The following is a 24,871-nucleotide window of genomic DNA, read 5'->3' as shown; positions in this document are numbered from 1 at the left end:
AATGTAATGCTGTCTTCTGCTATTATACAGACACACATCCAGAGAAACCTGAAAGGATACAAATGTTTTGCTCATAAATTACAGGAGATATACTTAGGAAGAGAAACTGTAGGCATTGTCACTGTATTCTCTTAAATATTAATTTAAAATTGGAGTTTGTAATGTTTTTCAAGCTGTCATGGTCCAATAGTCTTAACATTTTATCAACTAAAACTCTGTACTCCACAGAGGTCACCTGTTGGTTTTATCAGTCTGTTACAGTAATTAAAAGAAAACTCCACCTTAGAACTAAAAAAATCTATTTTTTTCAATCTGTCTCTGATTTCTGAGTTGTTTTAATATCTCAAAATCACTCTAACTACTTCTAATACATTTTAATATGTTTTCTGCAACATGGCTGTCAATGGGGCTTGACATATCAATGTGATTTATTTTTCTTCAAGCCTTCTTTCCCATAATCCATTTCAAGTCCATTTTATATGAGTCATGCTAGATATAAGGAAATAGTGGTGTATTCCCATTCTATTGACATATAATGGGATTATTGTCCATCACTGTCATTTTATAGATTGTCTGCAACAGCACTGGTTCTTTAAATTCTTGAGTGGCCCTTATTTGTGTGTGTCTCCGGGCTTGTTTTACAGTATACTAAGGAATTACACAACTGCAACCAAAACAGTTGCTAAATTGCAGGCCTTTGTTCAAAGTATCTTTTTGTAGTCCAATTTGAATTAACAGCCCCTCCCCCTACATTGTGGTAAATGTGCTGATACTTTACAAGAATTACAAGAAAAAATATTTTCTGATTTCTCACTAAATGTCACAGATATTTTTAATACTACATTCTGTTAGATATTATGAATTTAAGGTTGGAATTAATTCTGTTGTAAATATGCTGAAAGAAAAAGCTTGCTTAAATGCAGAAACAGAGTTTAGTAATATGTGATCAGCAACCATACTAAATGACTGTGGCTTAATAAAATAAGGAACTTGCTTATGAGTGTATTACACACACATCAAGAAAACTGACTTCTTACAGACATAACAAGAATGTAATCTGTTTTCACTGGACAACAGGACATGTTTTTCTAAGAAAGTTTAAGAATATGTTTTTCTAATCCACAAGGCGTTTCCTTGAAGACAGTTTACTTATCAGCATTTGCACAAGAACAGATGTGTTAGCATTTGCGTCATCAAGCCAGTATCTTTCCAAAACCAAGAGGGTGTGTGTTTAACTAAAATATATATAAAGTCTGTATTAAATCTAGTTATGTTAGAGGTATGGTAGGGACACAAGTCCTTAGGTAAATCGTATATCTCTCACATCATCTGTACTATATGAGAAGTAAAGTTGGAACAGTACTTTTAAGCTGCAACGTTGGTCCATTTGATTTATTATAAAAAGTTATTGGTTACTGCTCTCTAAAGTTGATGCTGCAAAGTATATTCTCTCATCAGTGTATATTCTGCAAGTTTCTGTATGCGACAGACTGTGAATACAAATATAACTAGACTTTGAATTTTAGCACAATCCAGCCAGCAAATCCCACAGCAAGAGCAAGCAGTAAGAAGCAGTAAGCAGATCCAAATATTTTTTCAATGGCGAGCCAGCCAGGAGTCGAACATAGAATCTTAAAATATAAAATAGTATACACAACAAACATTTAAAGTTTACCATTACTGTGATGTTGATCATGTTGCTTATGTAAATTTCTCAAAAGAGGGTGACAACTGATTTTGAATCATTGACTGTTTTAATTGCTCTGTTTTGTTATGAAAGGCATGGCTATATTAGAATCAGTTGTGAATCACTGCAAGTTCTCTTTCTCTCTGCAATAAAGACAATGGAAAACAGTTTCACACCTCTGTCTTGTTTACAGTAGTCTGAGCTCCTGACTACAGATTTCTCTGTGTCTTTGGTATGTCATGCAAGTGTAGAGAAATTCCTCTGCAACTCGTATGAGAAGTTAAGCTTACAAAAAGTGAGATGAGTGGTCTTTCCCTTCCATTGATACCAAAGTGAGTAAATGAAAGTTGTATAATGTACAAGCAAGTTTCAGGTACCTACACAGTAATGGTATCACATTGTAGGGATAAAAACAACCTACGAGTTAAGTTAAACTGTAGGAGAAGATACAGTTTTCCTTTAAAAGGATTTTACCATTTCCTGTTCATGATGCCAACAACTGTAATGAACTTAGTTTATTTCATTAGCTCTAAAATTTTGTTAGAATTTTAAAAAGCTCTTGGCATTTACATAGGTATTAAAATATCTCCTGGCATTAGCAGAGAACCAGGTTGAAAAAAAAAAAAACTTAAAACTTTGAAACATTAGTCTCTCTGGGCTTCATTAAGGTGTTTGACTGAGTCCCTGAGAGCTAATGATAGGGAAACTGCCTTTGGTTGGGAAGGACTGAAACTGTTTGGAGGAAGTATGACATAAAGGGTGAGAGCAGCATAGTCAGGAAATCAAGAAGTGATAAGAAGACTACCACAGGGGTTGCTCCTGGGTCCATTGCTGTCCGTTGTGTTCATTTCAGATCTAGTTCATTTAAACAAATATGGGATCATCTTATCTGCAGATGACACAAAGTCAGGTGCCACAGTATACTGTGGTAGATGGGTGTAAGTAAAGATGTTGAGAGGCTGTCAGATTGGCAGAAATATGGCAGCTGAAGCTCAAGGCACTGTGCTTGGACTACAGCAACCCTTTTATGAAGTATCATCTGGTGCAATTGAAGACCTGGGTATGAATCACCACTGGGCTACAAGGAGAAATTTTAGATGGCTTTGGCAACAGCAGGAAGCATACTGGGAAGTATTCTGTGTGATAAACAACAGAAACTTAAAATATTCCTACTGCTTTTGTGGAGTATCATCAGGACACAACATGAGTAATGTAAGCAGATCTAAAGATCCAAGTGGGGTGGTGGGGGAATTATGTGGACAACACATTGCTGAAAACAGATCGCAGACAGGCACCACCAGAAGGGTGAGTTGACTGAAAGTCAAGCACTATAAAATGGGAATAGGGACATGACTCAGCATCTACTATAATGCAGTTCAGTGCAGAACATTGATGCTGTTAACAAGCTTCATCCTGCAGTTCTAGATTTGATTATTTTAGCTTCCTTTTGCCTGATGAGTAACTCTTAGTACATCTCTTAATTAGTCAGTAATCCTGGTTCAAGCCTGAAAAGAGGTACTTACAAGAAAGGGATTTAGCAACATAAATTAAAATAGAAAAGGGGAGGTACACAATATAGATGCATGAGATTATGCCTGAGAAAAGTGAGACAGTCGGCTAGAACAGAAAACAAGGCAAGGAAGGGTGAGCTGCTTATTACTGGAACCAACTATTCAGTAAATAGGAAAAGGTGCTTTAAAGAGGTTTGATGATTAACAAATTTGCTACCAGAGTGAACACTGAGATGAAACTTACAGACAGTTTAAATAATGTAGGATCAGGCAGGGTATGGTATCAGGAAAGTGATAAGTAAATGTGAGGTAGAACATCTCTTTAATGACAGACTAGTTAGGCGAATGGTTTCCTTTTGCTATGAAAACAAGTGTAATTATAACTATACAACCAAAAAAAGTTGGCAACATCAGTTTCACTGCTTGCTACATATTTCCTTCATAATGCATATGCCTTCACTGAGCAAAAAACACTTAATTTAATGAAATGGTTCTGAGAAAAGGAAGTTTTATTTTACATAATCCCATTAAGACTTGAATAAATATATTAGCATGCAAGGTTAAGAAAATTGTGCATATTCTGGGTTCTAAGCATTCATTCTAAATGATAGATTATCAGAAAGCAGATAAATTCTTTTGTTGTATAAAAATACTTTGCACTTACAGAACCAGGTCTTGGAAAAGGCACTTTTCCATTATATGCTGCCCACTGGTACTCTGGTCCTTCCTTATGTGCATATGGCCCATTAAATGCTTCTCTTATATGAGCCATTTTGTAGACACAAATTGCATAGCCTTTGAACACATTACTAGGTAAAACAAAAATCATAAAATAATGGTTATAATCAAATAAAAGAAAGTATCTGAACAAAGAAAATTCATAAGCAATATAAAAGTTGACATGATAACAAATTCTGTGCTTTAATAAATCATCACAAGGTCTCAGGCCAGTGTTGGTCTGAATGTTTGTGTTGAGCAAATTAACAGTTAATGGATACAGAAATGGTGTAGCCAAAACTCTTAATCATTTTATTATGTAAAACTTTTTCTAGCTAGGCAATCAGAAGAAAAATATGTTTTGAATAATATCCGGATAGCAAACTGACTATTTTGTTGTCTTCTACATAAATCCTGTAACCTGAAAACACAAATGTTATTTGGTAAGTAAACAGAAGAAGACATTATCATGTCAGTGACTTGGTTATTTTCACATGTGTCACAGCAGTAGTTACATAGTCATGATAACTACCAGTCGGTAATTTTATTGTGTCATTTACTACTCACCATCATCACTGTGATTGTTTTATGAACTGCTTGCCTTGGTGAAGGCTTCGGTGGTAGCAAGATGAATAGAGAAGATCACAGACCCTTCCTCCAGGCAGCAGTCAGCAGCTCCTCTATGGGATCCCCAGGCATTCCCCAACAATATGTGAGATATAACCCCTCCAGAGTATATTAAGTCTGTTCCAGGGCCTTCTTCCAGTGGGATGTGCCTACTGCATCTCCTCTGAGAAGCAGCTTAGGTACATCATCACAAGATGCTCTAACCCCCCTCACCTGACTCCTCTCAAAAGGAAGGATCATTGGCTGCACTCTGAAATTCTCCTGGATTGCAAGCTCTTCGTCCTGTCACAGAAATCAAACCTTGTTACCATGTGACTTTTATCCATGATCTCACCCTTTTATTTACTGCTCAGAGCTCAAACAGTAGCTGAGGATAGTTACACAAGGTGGTCAGTAAATTCAGAGCTTTGCTGTATGACTCATCTCTTACCTTACCATCGTAGTCCTGTACAATGTCTACAGTATGGTCACTTCTTTGCTGTTCTGTTGACTATACTCATGAATCTCTTTACTCTCACAGAGGAACATAACAGCAAAATATGCAAACTTAAAGTGAAATGATTTTTCAAACTTTTTATTAAAAGATGAAGAAATGTTTGCATTTCCTTTAAAGTGGGTGGCATTCTGCATTTCAAATGCATTTTCTGGTGGAGAAATGTTATTCTTAGCTGTTAAAGCACTGGTCATAAAAAAGGAAGCAAACAAAGCTTTAAATCCTGTGGGATGACATCATTAATTCCATATCAACAGTAAGGAAATGGAAGACAATCCTGAGATATATAATCTATATGTAATTTGTATTCATAATAGGAAAACAATAAAGGACTATTGCTATGAGTCCACTGTTTCTGCTACTCCTGCATCCTCACAGCCATAGTCACTAATAACCACACCAGTAATCAACACTTTCAGAAAAATTTTACAGAACAACTGATTGCTTTTGTGTATATTTCCTTCCTGTATATAAAAGCCTGTATATTCAAAGTAGCTTGATATAATTATATGCAGTTGTCTAGGAATGTAGTGACATAATCATCTATAAAGTACTCTTAGGATGTACTCCTCAATTCAAAGGCAAAGCAGCAGCAGTGACTTCAGTTTTAAGGAAGAAAACATTGTAATGTAAGATTGATGTCGTAGCCTATAAAAATATACTATGTCACTAAAACACTGTATACTTAAGTTTTTTCATAATTTTACATTTGTATGTCTGAAAACAATATTTGAATACATTTTTATTGTAAAGTGATTATTCTGCAAATATTACAGTTTGTCAATTTCTGATGACCATTCAAACCTGAATTTAATGCCACTTATGAATGCCAGTATGTTTGCATTGCCTTAATGTCATTAAGTGTTCTTTATGAGGGATGTATATGATATAAGAACAGATAATGACAAAATGGCCCATATAAACACAAGCTTGTTTGCTCTGAACACAAAACATTTTTGTTTTTTTTGTGTTGGAACATGTTTTTCCTAATTTAAGAGGAGGATCCTGGGAGCAGATGCTTGAATTTTTAGAATTGAAATGGTAATTGATCTTAGAAGCCAGTAAACTGCCAGGTTTAAATGAAATTATTTCTATTAGTGTTTTGAAGATTTGTGCCTCAAGACTGTAAAAAAACTTTTTTGAAAATTCAAAGATGTTTTACCCAACATGTATTATTAATTTATTATTTTATATAAGTAGGTTTTACACATCAAGACTTTTTCATAAATTCCTTGTAGTGTTTAATGAACTGAAACTGAGCTGTAATATGATTTCTTGTTTTAGGTCAATTGGAATGTTTAATTAACTATTTAAATCAATGGTTTTAAATGCTATACTGTTCTGATGAAGCCCTCTCACTGTGGCAAAGGAGCTCAATGTTTTCATTTATTAATGTTTTTTTATACTAAGAACATTTCAATTTGTGCCTGGATTTTATAAATAGTTTGTACACTATTTGGAGATTAGCTGTTTATTTCTTTGTAATTCTTTCCTGTGTGTGCCTTCTTGGGACAACCTTGAATGATTTGGTTCTCAGTTTATTTTTCTCAAGCTGCGCTCTGAATTTGGTTATTTGTTGATATTCAGAAAGTTGCTCAGTACTGGATCAGACAATGACTTACAAACCAGGCACAGATCACTTCTCAGTAAGGCTTTGAGGTGGTCTGCATATTCCATGTGGTTTGCGCCTTGTATTCTTTTTGTAAGGAACCTCCATAGGCATTTCAGTTGTTGCATATGCCTGGTGAGGCCGCAGGAGCATATCAGAGATATAAAAAAGAAAAAAAAATTAAAGTTCTGTAGCTATGCATTTTATGGAAAAACATGATGGAGATTATACTTCACTATAAACAACTATTTTAGAGAAAGTTTTTGTAAAAATGGGAGATATAGGTCAATTAAAAAAATATGCTTCTATATAAAGAGGCAGTATACATTTTAAAATACAATACTTTGCATCCAGGAGGACTTAATATGGAATTGAATTGGAAAAGCTTAATTGAATTGTTTTATTAAGTAAGCTTTTGTATTGGATAATTGATTGATTCATGGCTTTTTATAATAAGGGATTTTTATTCAGTTTGTATCACTTCTTGAAGGCATTTTTGCAGAGACATTAAAGTGTAATAAAGATAGTGGAACAGAGCTTTGTGTTGTTTCATAAAGGTTTGTTATTACCTGGGTTAGTAGATGGTCTGCCCTTGTGCAGAGGGATAACTGTTATATTCCTCTAATTCACTAGCCACAAAGTCAGTTTCAAGGCTAAGTTTGGAAATGGATCCTAAAGGGCCAGATGTAGCAAGTTTCATGCTATTCAGGAGGCAGCCCAGGATATTATTAGGGCCAGTAGATGCACTATCTTTGGCTTTGGAGAGTACATTGAGGACTTATTTGCTAGTGATAGCCAAGGGAATTATGGCTGAGCATACATCTTGAAAGGAGTCAGGAGAGCAGTGGAGTGAAACTGAAGCTAAATTTGTCAGCTAGTAGGTTTGTTATATCCTCCAACTCTTTATCAATTATTCCATTTACAATTAGTTCAGCACACTGTTGTCTGATACCTTTAATGTTGCATACATAGCTGAACAAGGCTTTATGGTTTTCCTTTGCCTGTGAGGCTATCTTTACCATCCTGAGTTACTTATTAAGTTTGATGAGGGTTTGTTGACTTGCTGGGCATTACACATTATAGTATTGGCCATGGATTTCGTTCTTTTGTTATATAACTTGTTGATAATGAGATTCCAAAGGATGGTTTGTTCTTTAAATTTGTCCTGTGTTTATTCTGGGTGAGTACAGCTGCTTCGATACAGTTATTTACATGATGCTGTATGGTTTCTATGAACAATTCCGGATTGGTAACGGTGTTGAATCACTTTGAGGGGACATGAACTTTTGCCTGCATGTCACTCAGTACTAGGAGTTTTGCTTTGAAAAAAATTCAAAACATGCTATGGTTAGATGAGATGGCAGGTTTTAGTTTGATTTCAAAGGAGGCAGCTTTATCATCTGACCTGACAAGTGAGGATGTAACACTCATGTGAGTGCAAAGTTTGCCGGTGTTTGTGAGGATGAGATCAAGGATGTTTTTGTCCCTAGTGGGTGTATCTGGTGCTGATCCAAGGCACTTATGTTGAAAAAATCTAAGAATCTATGGTCCTGCACACTGGATGTTGTCTATCTTTCCTAGTTTACATTTGGGTAGTTGAAGTCACCCAGAACTATCATGATGGGTTAAATACAGAGTGACTCCAGTATATGTAGGTATGTGGTATATAGTATGGGTGTTCTGGGTCACTGAGGGGGATCTATAGCTTACAATGATATCATATGGGACCCTGCTTATGTTGAGATGAATGTGGAGTATTTCAAGTGGGCCATCTTGCCTGACCAGTCTTGATATGTGACTTATTTTGATGAAGAGTGAGACATCTATACCTTTTTTTCCTTTCCCATGTTGAAACTGGGCTAAATGTGTGGAAGGCATTGTAGCCTTGCACTGCCAGGGTACTCTCTGCAGCTTTAAACCATTGTCTCTATACCTACACAGATGTTTCCATTCTCCAAGGAGAGCTGTTTAGCAATGAGCAACAACACCTTCAGATTATCCTGGGTTTGTTTTGATATGTTGGAAGGTTTATCAGGTTGGCATTACATAAAAATGCTACTCTGGGGTGGACAATGGTTTGGCCAATATTTGAAGGCCTAAAGGAGACAGCTGCAGACCATGCTTGGCAAGATAGAGCAGTCTGTCAGCCATATCCTCCCAAGCTAATAAATATTGTATCCCATTCAAGTGACACCAAAAACTTAGCCAATTATTAAAGTCAATTGTTTTCTGCTTACATTGTATCATTATCCTTGGAGAAGATAGAATACTCCTCGATGCCAGACTCATACCTGCCTTGGACACATAGTCCAAGAGCTCCATCATGGCTCTTTTCATACTGCCCAGACAGGTACAACTCAGGTCATTTACACCCACATGTATGATGAGACAGTCATACTGGTACTTGTGTTTCAGTCACCCGAGTGAGTGTGTGATATGGTGGATCCTGGCCCCTGACAGGGAGCTGATCATGATCTTCTCCTTGCTTAGACTGGTGAGCAGAATATCTGCAGGACTCACATAATGGAGTCACATATAAGTAAAACATTTGCTTGTGTAGATTTTTGTTCATGGGCTCATGAATTTACACTCTATGCATTGAAGCTGTATGTGTCATGGTAGGTGCTGCTTTGGTAGAGTATTTATGAGGTTGCTGAGGAATCCAGGTCTTATTGCTGCATCTAGGATGCTTTTGTAGTATGGGTAGATTACTTTTTAGGGTCCTAGCATATGTTAATCTTTGTGCTTGGTCTATAGTATGAGTGGCAGGTAGAAAATGGTATTGTGTGTTATGGATAATCTGATTGGTAGATGTAGAAGCTGTATGAGAGAATCTGCCTCCAGAGACAATGTATAGTTACATCTATCACACTCTGATTGTTCAAGAGTTAAGCAGTTGTCTGTATATATGAGGCAGTTGCTACATTGTCTCTGGGTCCCCATATTCACCAAGCTGACTGCAGTGACACAAGAAAAGCGCTTATCCATTGTTTCAGGTAGATTACAAGGGGGCAAAAACATCACTGTGAAGCTTCTTTATTAGCAAACCACAGTAGCTGGAAAGTATAGGTGTTTTATAACAGGCTTCCATAGATGTGATTGAGCTAAAAATTACACTGTTACTGAGGTTTCACACAGGATTGCTTTTCTGTATGCAAACAAACTGCTCACAGCTGTGCTACCAGAATTATCTAAGGCTGTATTTTTATATAGAAGGTCTGATTCTATGCATCTGCATCTTATGTTTTTGCAACTGCACAGCTCCATTACTCAGCATTGTACAATGAATGTCCTTGGTCTGCTACATACAGGAATTTCATGTCCTCTAGGACTGGCAGTGAGTGCACCTGACAACTGAGTGAAACTGTCAAAAGTTTACCTGCATGTAACACTGAAACATTTTACAAATATGCCAAATGTGGGAATCATTGCAACTACCTAGATGGTGCAGAGAGATATTGCATATAATACCCTGTGTATTGCACACCATCTGCTATCTGTTGAAACACAGTAGAAACCCATTTGGATGATGTATAGGATAGCAAATGGAGGAGTTGGACCCTTGATGGCAATGTTTATACAGTCAATAGCCCTGAAACATCAGGAAAATGGGCTATGCCATAGAATTCCCAAATAGTGGTGGGTCTTTCATCTGCTCTATATGGGGGACTACATATGATCCACCAAATGCATTAGTATCACAACTAGTAACTGTTGTAGGGTTTGAGAGGCTGAGGCCTATAAAACTCCTAGCATGTCTCAGTTGGATGCTAAAATGTCCATGTAGCAAGAAAATGTAATGCTAAACAGACCTTTGTATCTTCTGTAATAGACATTCCGTGCATCTATCTTGATCCCATACAAAGGTAGGAGCTGTCAACCAGCTTGTCCAGACTCCAGTATGATATCTCAGTCCATGAAGTAGTGGTCAGGTATGTCACAGTCATACAGGTGACTATATGTCAGCTGTTGATGGACACTTCTGTGACAAAGAGGGTGACAGTCCCTAATATTGTCCACACTAGCTTCCAAAGTGGCCACTAACATATACTGACAGGCTAAAGAAACATACTGACTGCTTAAAGTACTGTATTGTTACTTCTGACAAGCCGAAACCGGTTTGTTTTGGATGTTGTGCTTTGAATAATAAATTAAATCTCCACAGCTCGTCATTGTCTGCTGGCTCTTTATTTGGATTTTGCTTAAAGTATATGCCACTTGTAGCATTCTAACGTAAGTAAAAAACCTGGTCACTAACAAATACTGATGTACAGAAAAGTTGATCAGCATGTCACATGACACAAATGTTATGCACTTTTGAATCATGCTGCCATGTTTGGTTTTGTCATTTGCATATATGATAGCTCTCATTAGCATGCTGACACTCACTCACCTGTGATTATGCAATTAATTGCACATGATGCAGACTGTACTATTTTTCATGTTCACATCACATAGATCTCTGAAATACCGCTTCCCTGCATATTGCTGCTCATTAGCTATTTCACTATCTTTCTGCCAGGCTAGATGGTTACTGCCTTATTCTCTTTGCCAGAATAAATTTAAATGAGTGTAAAAATCTTTTAAGTTGAACACCTGGAGGTGTTATCACTGGTTCTTGATGATTGGTTTATGATTACTGAGACGTAGCTGCATAACAAGATCAATGACAGTGCTGTTAGCTTAGAAGGTCACACACTCTTTTGTGCAGACAGATGTCAAGCTTTGTGTGGAAAGGCCAAGGGAGGTGGAGTCTGCATCTATGTGAATGAAGGATGGTGTGTCAACTGTGAGATTGTTCAGTTACATTGTTCTGGTAATCTAGAGTTCCTGTCCTTAAAATGCAGACCCTTCTATATGCCTAGAGAACTAAATGGAATATATGTAACAGTGGTATACATTCCACTCAGTGCAAACATCACTAAGGCCCTGAACAACCTTTATAACTCTGTGAGCTGCAGAGGAAAAACTCAGATTTTGCACACATGGTTGCTGGTGATTTTAATCAAGTGGATCTGAGAGAGGTACTACACCACTGCTATCAATTTGTAGATTTTCCTATAAGGGGTGCAAACATTTGGGACAAGGCATATTCCATGATCAAAGATACCTACAGAGCAATACAACCTAACTTAAGAAGCTCTGACCATCTTACCATCATGCTACTACCAGCCTACAAACTGGCTATGATTACAGAAAAGCTCATGGTTAAGCAGATCATGGTTTGGCATGAGGGGGCTTTGGAATGTCTCCAAGACTATTTTGATAGTACCTGCTGGGGCATTTTCAAAGCGGCATTTACATCACATGAACAGGTAAACATAGATGATTACATGGAAGCAGTAATAGCGTACATCACTAAGTGTGTTGATGATGTATCTGACATCAAAAGCATTACAATCAAAGCAAACCAAAAGCCATGGCTCAGCAACAGAGTCTATGATCTCTTGAAGGTAAGAAATGCAGAATTCAGGGCCAAGAACAAGAAGTATCTCAGCAAAGCTAGAACAAATATAAAAAGGGGCATTAAGGAGGTCAAGAGGGAATATGGAAAGAAAATACAAAGTCAGTTTGCAGACATGAGGGACACCAGGAGTTTCTGGCAAGGGATACAACAGTTTACCGACTATAAAACCAGGTCAGCTCAGTGTGAAGACTACATTGAATTCCTAGACACGTTGAACTCCTTTTTTGGCAAGTCTGAAGAGAAGAACGATGTGGCTGCTGCAAGGCTACCTATCGGCCAGGAGGAGGGGGTGCTCAGCCTTAACTCCAGTGAAGTGAGATCTCAGCTTAAGAAGGTGAATCCCAGGAAGGCTGCTGGTCCTGATAAAATAGTGGGCAAAGTACTTAAAGGCTACGCAGACCAACTATACTCAATTCTAATTGATATTTTCAGCACCTCCCTTATTCTTAGTAAAGTTCCCTCTTGCTTCAAGGTGACAAATAGTGTCCCTGTTCCGAAAAAAGCTAATGCAGCCTGCCTGAATGACTACAGACCAGTTGCTCTAACTACAAAAGTCCTGAAATACTTTGAGAGGCTAGCTAAAAGGCAACTGTTGGTAAACCTTCCATCCACCTTTGACCCTCTACAGTTAGCTTATCAGGCTAACCGATCCACTGCGGATGGTATTTCAATGGCACTCCACCTCTCACTTGATCACCTGGAGGGAAGAAACAACTATGTATGGCTGTTGCTTATTGACTTAAACTCAGCATTCAATGCAGTGGTTCCAATGCAGCTTATTGAAAAGCTTGTACATCTTGGAGTTAGCAAGCTTATGTGCAACTGGATCCTCAACGTCTTGGTGAACAGACCGCAGAAATCATGTGCAGGCAACAACACCTCAGGATGTATAATACTCGACACTGGTATTCCTCAGGGTTGAGTGCTAAGCCCTCTGTTGTAAGCCATTTTCATCCATGATGTTCTGCAAAATAGAACACCAATCACATCATTAAGTTTGTAGATGATACGACAGTTGTGGCTTTCATCAAAGGGGAGGATGAACGAGCTTACAGAGATGAGGTCTACTCATTGATTGACTGGTGTCCTAAGATTAACCTTGACCTGAATGTCAATAAACCAAAAGAAATCATTATAGACTTTAGGAAAAGGTCACAACACAATGACCACACATGATAAATGGTGAAGAAGTGGAAAGAGTCAAATCTACAAAGGTTTTGGGGGTGCACATTTCTGAGGATCTCTCTTGGACTGTGAAAACTGAACAGTTGGTTAAAAAAGCACACCAATGTCTCCACTTTCTCAGAAGGCACAAAAAAGCTCCCACCTACTGCTCTCTCCACGTTCTACAGAGGAGCAGCTGAGAGCATTCTCACTTGTAGCTTCACAGTTTGGTTTGAGAACAGTACAATACCAGAAAGAAGGAAGCTACATAGAGTGGTGTGAGTTGCCGAAAAAATCATGGGCACCAATTTACCATCACTCGAGGATGTCTTCACAGCAAGATGCATTAAACGTGCATGCAAAATAATTTGTGACTCCACTCCCTCTGCACACGGCTGGTTTACACAACTGTTTTCGGGCAAGAGATATCGAAGTATCCACTGAAGGATGACCACATACTTAAACAGCTTCTACCCAACAGTGTTGAGACTTATTAATTCTGATAACAGCCAGCAATTATTTGGTCAGTAATCATTCACGATATGTAGTTCAGCTCAATATCTTTTTTATTAGATGTGGCATTCTATTTTCTTATTCATGTGCAATTTCCTGCTGTTTATCTCATGCAGATGAACAAAGGTGGACAATCTTAACATGTACAATCCTACTCCGTCATGCTGCTATGTACAGTGTTCTTCTTATGGCTGTCTGGGAGGGGCTTGTGCGTTTTTGCTGTTATTATTGATTTATTTATCCTTCAGGGGTCTTGTATTGAAAATCTATTTAAATTGAAATGTTATTCTGTTGTTCTTGTTATCCTTGCTCCCTATGTACTCTCTGGTGAGCGTTTGTTAAGGTAACTGTTTTTTTGAAGAAGTCTGTCATATGTGGAACGAAAGTGCTTATAAAACAGTTACAAATGTTATTTGTTTAGTTATCTATCTGTTACTTTTTTCAGTTTATATTACTTTTGTTTTCTTTCCCAGTTATTGTATAAAATATTTTTAGATCATCAATGATTTACTTATTTTGTACTTTTCCTTTATATTTATCTGCACACCTTCTACGTTTTTCTTCTTGTGATGATATTTCTAGTTTATTATTCGAAACAGTATATGGTAAATCACGGTGTGTTTTTAATAATGTGTGTTGGTTTTACCCTCAGAATTTTTGATGGTATGTTCCATTTTCTGTATTCTTCTAGCAGTGATGCATCTTATCTTAGTTGCTTTATAGTCTCCTATTTATGTGCATTGCAGCATTCTACTTGAGTCTTTCTTTTCCTTTTTTACTCTACATTTCTGTTGTAACTCTTTATCTGCTACTAGACTAGTTTTACAGTGCAGTAATATATCCTATTTGTTTCTTTTATATGACGTGAATTTCTCTTAATAGTCTTGATTACAGTATTTATCTGTTTTAACATTCTTTTAAAATGTGGATCTTATTTATTTTCTATAATCTATTTATTTCATCTGTCTTAATATGTCTCTCTATCTCTGTTACATCAAGCAGGTCTTCCCTTAGATCATTTTATTCTGGATTGAGAGCATCTTCCTTGTCTCTATGTCCTGCTCCTTCTCTTGCTGTGCAGTTTTAACTGGACTTTCATGCAAGTCTTCCACAGAAGATTCCAGAACCTTGACCTCTGACATATCTTCTTCAAATGCATCCTGCTCCATCTGTTGATCCTCTGTTTGAGGCCTCATTGACCCCATCATACTGCAATATTACCAGTGTCAGAGTTCCCACTGTTTCTAACTTTCTCCATTAATGTCCAATTCTTACCATACTTGCAAGTGAGTCTCTTACAGAAGGCTCCAGTCCACTATATATTGTTACATTTACCATATTCGGGTGTCTTTGCCAGTATTTTTTTCAAATATCTTTAAAGCTGTCCTCTTTCTATTAATTAGTTTGGCCATCTTCTCTGCTCAAATATCACACTATATCAGATCTCTTTTTTTCTTTCCCATGTCCTTGTTTATTGTTTGTAACTTTCAGTAACCTTTGTTCTTTACGTTTGTTTACTTCCTCTGTTTTCTCCTTTCCCAGGTGCCCAGTGTTAGTATTTTCCATGATCTTTTCCATTAAGGATCTTAAATTATGTGCAGCTTGTTTTCTTATGCAAGCATTTTCTTTCCTCCAACTTCTGTCTTACTCTTGCTACATCTCCTCTGTCTGGAAATTCTGAGTTTCTTGTGTAATAGTAATGTGCAGTCTCTTCCTTATCCTCAACAATCCATGTTATTAACTTTGTGACTCATACTTGGCCTGCCAGTTTTTGTGGACTACTTCTTATTTCGGTGCTTTTCCGTTAAACCCCTACCACGTCTTTGTGCTGATGTGTTTCGGCGCTATTTTATCATTTATGCAGGACTGACAAATATGATGTGAAAACAATCATTTTCATTAGGTAAGATTAACTTTTTTTATTTGATTTGCCAGGCAGGCAGTATTGCAGAGACTAATGTCTTGTCTGGTGCTGCACAATTGCAGTATTTATAATGTGGAGAAGAACTCCTTTCATTTGCATGTGACGGCTGACTCTGAATAAACTGAGGACTGTGAGCATTGGCAAGACCGATATTTTTTATGGGTATTGCAGTGCAGTACACCTCTGAAGACTTTTTCAGAGCACCTCGACAGCTGCAATGCGGTGTACTTTATAATATTTGCAGTTGTTGATTTGACAGCAGTAGACATTAATCCTGAGACCTGGCCGACATCTTTCTTAGTACTGTGTGAAATGATACATGCTAAACATCACCCGATCCAGGCATATCCAGTACTATAAATCTTTTCACCTTCTCTCTTAATGGTATTACCCTCCATTAACCTTCTTCTGCAGTGATCCGGGATTCTCTCAAGTATTACACTGAAAAGGTAGCTAGCTTCTGGCCGAAATATATGTAATAAAAAACCTTCCACAACCGGTAGGGGTTTAACCGTGGACTGCAGTTATTTCTGCAATCACCAAATGGTGCTGTACACCTAACATAACAACAGACACTTGTCAGTCAGTTGTACAGAAGTACTTGTCACAAAGAAACTTGTGTCCGGTACTGAAATACCACCAAAATACAGCAGTGTGAACTGGTAGGGGTTTAATGGAAAAGTACACTTCTTTCTGTCATAGGGGCCCTTTTGTGTATTGTTGGCAATGTCACTATATAAGTGCATACTTAATAAATTTAAGTGAATAAATGGTAGAAGCTTATACGCTGAAAAATGATAATTCTATTATGAATGATGGAGGGAATAAAGTGTAGAGATCTCATTAGATACAACAAACATTATTATTATTTTATATGCTGAGTACTTCTCAACTAAGGGGTGTTATATCTAGGGAGAGATTTTTTTTTTTTTTGGATTTACCTTGGTCAAAGATACTACTCTAGTTAAAAGGTAGAATGGTGTTTTCTAAGTTTAAAAATAAAGGATATAAAGCTCCTAACAAGTAAAACCTATTTTAGCAAAACATTTTGAAAAATCATTACATTTCACCAGTAACAAAATGCATTTTCATTAAACTGCTGAGATTCTTCACTGCTAACTTGCATGTTACTTACCAACAGTCAGGTGCTGTGCCTGAGCCCATAGTAGCAAGGATATATAGTCACTTAGCTTCCCGTCTGAGAGCATGCAGTGCCATTATCTGTGTTCTCATGGCAACATAAACCAGTGCATCATATTGCATAAAACTCAAAGGACTGAATTCTAATACTGAATGTTAAGCCACACAACATTACTGCGCCTGTTAGGAAATGTCTGTTATTCTCACAGTAATAATGTCTTAGCCACAAATGATAAATATACACTGTCATTCAGAAATAAATGGAGTCATTGCCTGATTAGTCTGAGCAGAAATTAAAATGAAATTATTTTTTACTCTTTTATCACAAGTTTGCCAAACAGATAAGCATATAGTTTTGAGGGGAGTTATTGATGTCTTTGTTGCTTCAGAAAGATAGGAACAGTTGATTATGTTGTTATGTAGCACATTTTCAGCCTTATTTTTTCCTTTGATACTGTTGAACAGTTTCACCTTGGAGTTCAAAATCCTACATATTTAGATGACACAGATTTTTCACTCTAACCTCAATTTTCAGTTTCTTCTGATTTCCACTAGTTTCTGCTAGGACAACAGTCTTGACTATACTCAGTTTCTTCTGTTGTGCCTTCAGTTTTGCATTCCAGTCCCCTATCATTTGCTGAAGTTCTTGCACTCAAAGACTGTAGTGTTACATCATTATCTGCTTGCAGCAGCTTTGTTGGTCTGTTCCTTCCTACCTATTTGCCAATGTAGTCCATGACCAGGAAGAACAGCAATGGACACAGAGATGAATCATGGTACACACCTACTATCAATGAGAACCCTTCTATGAGACTGAATATTATACATACTTGTGTTATTGGACCTTTACACATTGTGTGCACTAATTCTATCAATATTTCTTTGACTTCAGACCTTCACAGGACCACTCAAATCTGTTTTCTTGGGGCATTGTTGTATGCCTTCTCTAAGTCTAGGAATGATACATCTTACTTTCTTGAGTATGTCCTACAACTGTTGCCTGAATGCATTCTTTTCTTCACCATCACAGCTTTGCTGTGGGGCATAGGCTGAGATTATGAATACTCCCTCATCTTTACACTGCTGTCTCATTGCCATTTGTCTGTCACTAATTCCAAGGATATGCCTCAATCTCTTCAGAAGACTCTCTCTCTCTCTTTCTCTCTCACCAGAACTGTTATACCATTTCAAGTCTGTCTTCTCCCTGAGTAATAGACTCTGGTTCCCAAGCCAATTGACTTTTATGTACTGCATACATAGTCTCCTCCTTGACATCATGTCATTGATTTCCAAGCTGTGTCCTTCTAATGAACCTATACTCAGTGCAACAATCTTTAGTATATTTGTGGCAGGTTGATTATTGTTCTGCTCAGCATTCATGCTGCTGAGTATCCCAGACAACCCAGGCTGTGCTGCTGGACACTGGCTGGCCAGCAGCTTACAGTTTCAGTGTTGCTGGGCTTTATGGTCAACAAACCTTACCAATAGGGGCACATAGACCTCTCCCACCATAAGCATGTGCCCCTGGCATAGGTCAGAGTAGGCTGCGACCTCAACCCACTGAGAACTAACAAATGCAGATGCTCATTTTTTGTGCCATTACTCAATGTGACTAAATAATCTATAGACAATATTTACATCACTCAGTGGCTAGCCCTGACACCAGGTTCAGTCTGTGATTTATGCGGTAATAAATAAACTAAATGATTTACCTGTCCAAAGCCTCTTTCATTAGCAGAATTATAAACACGCTCTCTTAATGAGCTTAAATAAGAACTCCATATCATTCTAAACATATTTCAAGGAGCTCTGTTCCTTTACTTATATAAAACATAAATGGTCCTCCAAAATAAGCTAATTTCCCTAGTAAGGCATAGTTAATTAAATATGGTTTCTTTCTGAATTTCAGTCTAAATGATGATGATAAAGTCACAATATTCCCTAAGTCCTGCAAGAAGGTTTCCCACTATTGAACTTTATCCTTAAAACATTGATTGATAAAAAGAAGTAAAGTTCACCAGTTTTAATTATTTCACCTAAACCTTAACAGTTATCATTGTCTACCGTTAAACCTATATCAGACCTCTTAACTGACCCCGTTTTAGAAGAAAATTTCTATTTTCAGGCCTGATTCACTTGTGCACGTAATGTATCTATTTTCAGAGGTATGTCCCTATTTTAATGCTTGACTGATTTCATTACACAATTTTCTGCATCCCTTTCATCAATCATGATTTTTGAAGCTGTATAGTAGCTACATACTAGTGCCACTAATAATTTGAAGAAAGAGGGTACACATCTTAAATCTCCATTTTTCAGAAGCAAAAATAAATTACCTTGTGTGATAGAATTTTGCAACGAGATTCATTAAATTCTACAGATTTTCTCATTGATAATGTGCTATTTACCACCATCTGACACTCTCTTTTTTAAACATGTTTCTGAGTAGTATCCCTCATTCCCACTGGAAGAGTTATGTGCTATTTGGTATTTCATATTTTATGCTAATTAAATGTCCAGATTTTTGGCTGGATGTTCTTACTTTTCAAAGGCCTATGTTCCTATTTTCAATGTGTACAGCTTAAGAGGTATGACTACATAACTTACCTGAACTTCTAGCTCTTTCTAGAATTCCACTAAGCCACATTTTATTTTTTTTGCAGTTGTAAGAATGTCATCAGTGTTTGACATAAACTGCGGTATGAGAACCCCTGGCTAATACTGTCCTTTAGTTAGCTGCAGCTAACTAGTAAAATTAACAGCTACTGCATTCAGCACCAATGTAAAAAGAACAATATTCCTGGGGCAGCACAGATGACCCCCTGGCATGCCTTGTAATGATCACATAATGAATTGTTCACCTACACATTAACCTTATACTATTACTGCACTGTGATGTCTAAAGCTTAATTACTTTCTTATTTCTGTTTCTATAAGCACACACTATACTTCACAACATCTATGGTTAGAATTGTCAAATGGCTTAACTATATCATATGAATGTATTCTGTTTTCTGTTTAATTTCTGATAATGCTATTAAATTTTACTTAAAATAATCAGTAAAAACACACAGTACAAGAGTCCTATTCCATGCAAGAACCAGACGCCAGGCAGAGTAAGGTGATAAATGCTTTCTTTCCCCTTTATTCACAATAAAAAAATGGAACTACATCAGATACAATAACTTTATCCACTTCCTCCATTTATACAATTCCCAATTTTTGTTTAAGCCAATAAAAACAAGTTACAATCAATTTAATTGTACATTTCCCATTAGACATATTTCTGTCACATACTTAAAAAGTCCATCATTTCCCCAATGAACAAAATTTCCAAACCCTTACTTAAAAAGTCACAATATTAAAATCAAAACATCTAAAAATTGTTTTGTGAGATATGAAAGTAACGGAGCAAAACAGATAGTAGCTTTTTTTAAAACACAGATGAAAAATCTTATTAAAAATGATGAGCGCTTTCGCTTAGTAGCTTCTTCAGATCAACATAAATGTCATTCGTGCAAGTAACAGTTTATATAACAAATTCAAATTCATCAATGCCCAATCAAAACCCTCCTTCAATTAATAAATTTAAAAGTTTTTAAAAAAGATATTACATTATACTAGTGTGCAACTAAAATTGTTGTTTGATTAATTGATTAAAAACTTCTTTAAAAATGTATGCATACATATATACATTTGTGTATGTTATATATATATATATATATATATATATATATATATATATATATATATATATATATATTTTTTTTTTTTTTTCCATATTTCTGTATTATTTGTTATCAAATCATTTCTGTCTTTAAATGTAACAAACTACTGATAGAAATTCTATCATTGATTCCAGGGAAAACAGTGGCATTTAACAAGACTTGCCAATGTGTCTCTCTGTATTCCAAAAAGCAAGACCAATTACCCCCTCTCTCCTGTCTTCCTACTTTTTCCAATACACAGAAAAGGAATTTTTTAAAATCCTTAACAACCTAAACTGTGTTGAAATAGGGCATTGGTTTTATTGTGTCTCCTTATTGCATAAACATGCTGCTAAATTTTCTTCTTCAATTTGTTTTCCATTTTTCCTATGTAAAATGCACAGCATGTCTGGCACAGGGCTATATATACTACTCCCTTTGTACTACAATTTTAATTCCCTTGAACTGGAATAATCCTTTTATAGCTTTCTATAACTACATTCCTAGTTTCATAAATGTACCTACACTCTCTACATCTATTACATTTCCTCATCCTTCCTGTAGGTATCCTATCCTTATCTTTATTTCTTTCAAACAAATTATTGATGTTAGATCCCCTTCTATACACTATTTTGGGATTGTTGCCCAATTGTTATGTCAATCCAAATATCCCAAAAATACAATTCCAGTTCTTTTCCAGCATTTGATGTACTTCTGAACTGTATTGATCAACTATTAACACACAAGTAGTGCCATGTTCTGTTTTATTCATCACCCATCACACTCTCTGGATTTCTCAATATTGGGGGGGTAGACATCCATTCTTTTGCTCACTACAAAGTTTTCTTGTCTTTTCAGTACACTCGTAGGGTAACCTCTTACTCTAAACATTTCCTTTAACTCTTTCAGCTGTTCCCTAAACTTATTTTCATCAGTTGTTAATCTCGATATTCTAATCATCTGACCTTTTACTAAGTTTTTTTTTGCCAAAAGGGGTGGTCACTTTCAAAATGTAAAAACTGTTTGAGTAGGTGGGTTTCCTATAGATACAGGATTCATAGCAGCCCTCACTTATATTTTTCTACAGATGGATATCCAAATAATTGACTGCTTCACTTTCCATGTTACTAGTAAACCTTAAAAATCCTGTAGTGGTGTTGATATATATTTTCAAATTTAATTGGTTAGGTTAAGTTTTATCCTCTATCATGATTCCATTTTTTGATTAATTGTATTGGTTATTTGAAGGATATGTAGATAATATTTCAGGTTTTTATCAATGATAAAACCTACACATTTAGTTTGGGTGACTAACTCAATTTTGGTATAACATTTGAGGTTATTGGAAAGAGACTTGTTAATTTAGTTTTCTTAGGAATGATTAGAAGTTATGAGCCATCATGGCAATTTTAATTTTGCAGTAAAAGGCTATTGTGTAAGTTATTAAAGTTAAGATAAAGTTTTACTTGAGGAGATGAAAACAGAATCATCTGTGTATTGATTAAGAAAAGCAGGAGAAAAATCAGCATTTTCATTGATGAGAAAACTAACTACTAAGAGAACCAGTATAGATCCTTGACTGACAGATGAGTAAGAAAGATGAATGAATTATCAAAGAGGTATCATTCTAGCAACACTGTGCTCACTCTGGTAACATGCCTTCATCCACTAAGAATCCTAATCTACTAGAAGAGATTGCTAGGAATACTTCCACTGTCATTGCTTCCCAAATGATCCCTTAGACCCCCATTTCCTCTTTACCTCATTAGCCTCTCCATTCCACTTCAAATCAGCTTCCCCCATTCCTCCTCCCCAGGTGAGCCTATTTATAAGTCCACATTTTCACCTCCTCCCCAGCATAACATGTTTGTACACAATCCTCTCTAATTTCCCCATCTTTATATTTTCAAGCAATCATTTCAAAAGCTGTTTTCAAGTTTCAGGGAAAAACTGAACAACAAACCAGTTTTACCTATTAAGACATACGTCACACTTTTCTTCCTTTATCCAAACCTTAACTCATACTTATAAGCTGTCACTTACCATCAATATTTTCCATTGTCATTTTCCACATGCTCTAATAGTCCTCAATGCTTAGGTTTCCTCACCTTATCAGCACAAGACCACACCTATGCTTTGTGCCTAACCAAGCTACTGGAAAAACTATTTTATGACCGACTCCTTCAACATGTTAACAAAGACGTCATCTTAATTGACAGTCAACATCGATTCAGACCTGACCACAGCACTCTCAGGACAATATACTCTGCAGACAAAATCCAGTTCTCTTCATATACTTAAAACTGACCTTTGAAAGTGCCAACCAGAAAATTATCCTGAGTAAAAGGTAAAAACCCTAGGCGTCAGCTGTCCCACACATGCCTGATTCTCACAGTATTTGAAACAAAGAACATTTTTAATTTCTAGTTCTTCCACTCAGTGAGTTACAAGTTCCTTGAATTCAAGAGTTTCTCAAGGCTCTGTGCTAAGCCCAATCCACATCTATCTTTCCATTAATGACATAACCTCCTCAATGCTCCCAACTAATATCTCCCGCTAGACTGAATATTTTGCACTATACATCTTTGCACCTGATTGTTCTACACTGTAAGGCTACAATCAGTCTGCTTTAAATGATTGTGTTACTAGCAAACTAATAACAAGCTTAAACATTAATAAAACACCTACCACAACATTTTCTGTAAGCTGCATTGAACTCATTATCCTGTCCCCAGAGAGAAGAACTAACCCACAAGAAACCAACACAAATGCCCTGTCCTTCTTCTACATCCCTCACTAGCCTTTAAAGCCCATCCTAAAATCATCCTAAATTTATATACAATAAGTTTGCTCAACAAATTCAGGCCATCTACTCAACTTCTAATCACTTGACTCTTCAAGCTCATACTGCTGAAGCCAATAATGATTTCATCCCTAGACTGAAATATCTTCTCCCTCTTTCTGCTGTAAAATCAACCAACAGACTTCAGTCACTGTTATTTACAGATTTATTCACCTCTCCCCAAGGACTGTGCATTACTGCTCAGTAGTAACGAAAGCTAACAGACTCCCAGCCACTGCATGTATCCCCCACCTACCAGTTTTCTTAGCTCTCAAACTTGTCAATGCCAGCTATTGCCCCACACTCAAAAACCATGTCACCATCAGGTCATCTCCATGTGACCTATGTAATAAAATGAAAAATCTTTTATTCTCTCTCTCTGCATAATCTCCATAAAGAATAAGAGAGCATGCTTTTCAAAATAAATGGGAGCCATATTTCAAAATGTATTAGATAAGAGCCTAAATTCTAACTTTATGGGAAAAAGCTAACATCTCAATGGAACCAACTCCTACACATGATTTATTGACAAAGGCTAAAATTATCTACTCCAAATTCAGCTGTGCAGTTGCAGTCGAACAAGTTTTAAGTTTATACAGCTGTGATAACAAAGTGCATTCAGCACATTTCTATACATGTATATTTGCAAAGACACATTCTCTGTACTCTTTCTTTTAGTAATATTACTTAATCAGGTTTGTTTGCACTTTGTACTCATTCAGGCACATAGCAATGTTTCCAGTGTGTTTACATTGAAATGAAAATTATTTTGTATATAACCTATCTCTAAAACTTATGATATATATAATGTTTATCTAAACTAAGGTTTATAGTAAATAAAGTGGATTTAAGAGTAAACTACATAATAAAACAATTATTTTTCAAATTATGAGAAAACAGTTTTAGTTCTTATATATGTTCACCCTCCATAACAGCCAACAGTTATCCAGAACCCTGTGACTCATTTCACTTTCTCTATACCCCATAAAAAAGATTAGCAAATATCATAGAAAAGTGGCACCCCTGTAATGCCATTTAGCTAGATATAATGAGAATTTTAGAAGAAAAACATATCTTTCTTTAAGACCTGTCAAAAGCTGTAACAAAAATTCATTAAACTCCATAGGCTATAAGCTACTATACTGTAACAAATATACAATATCTGCAAGCCTGCTCTCAGGCGGGATAGATGTACACAGGTTCTCAACATTCAAGGTGCATATGTATGCACTGTTCTCTATGTATGCTCCATCAGCCCTAAAAATGGCTTCAGGCATAGCTCAAGGAATTCAGTTGGAGGTTCCATAAGGGGTGATATCTTCTGGAAACAACATGACAGCCAGGAGAGTGTGTATGTATAACATTTCTGAATTTCATGTAATAGCTAAATCCTTTAGCTGATTGATTCAGTCACTGCTAATGTGCCATTTTTTCTAATCCACAGATATTGACAGGGAAGTTATTTTCTAT

The 24,871-nt window shown here is 36.5% G+C and overlaps 1 protein-coding gene across 1 annotated transcript in view; it reads right to left on the bottom strand.

The window, feature by feature from the left end:
- SEMA3E (semaphorin 3E) overlaps positions 1-24,871 on the bottom strand; it is a 949,587-nt gene that overhangs the window by 89,340 nt on the left and 835,376 nt on the right. The window contains exon 10 of the mRNA XM_044088353.1: positions 3,863-4,007. Within this exon, the coding sequence (XP_043944288.1) occupies positions 3,863-4,007 (145 nt within the window). The remainder of the gene's footprint in view (positions 1-3,862; positions 4,008-24,871) is intronic.

The sequence above is a fragment of the Protopterus annectens genome, chromosome 11.part0, assembly GCF_019279795.1.
Source record: "Protopterus annectens isolate FY-2018-M chromosome 11.part0, PAN1.0, whole genome shotgun sequence".
NCBI classification, from domain to species: Eukaryota; Metazoa; Chordata; order Ceratodontiformes; family Protopteridae; genus Protopterus; species Protopterus annectens.
The sequence above is the reverse complement of the archived record's forward strand: the minus strand, read 5'-3'. Positions and strand labels throughout refer to the sequence as shown.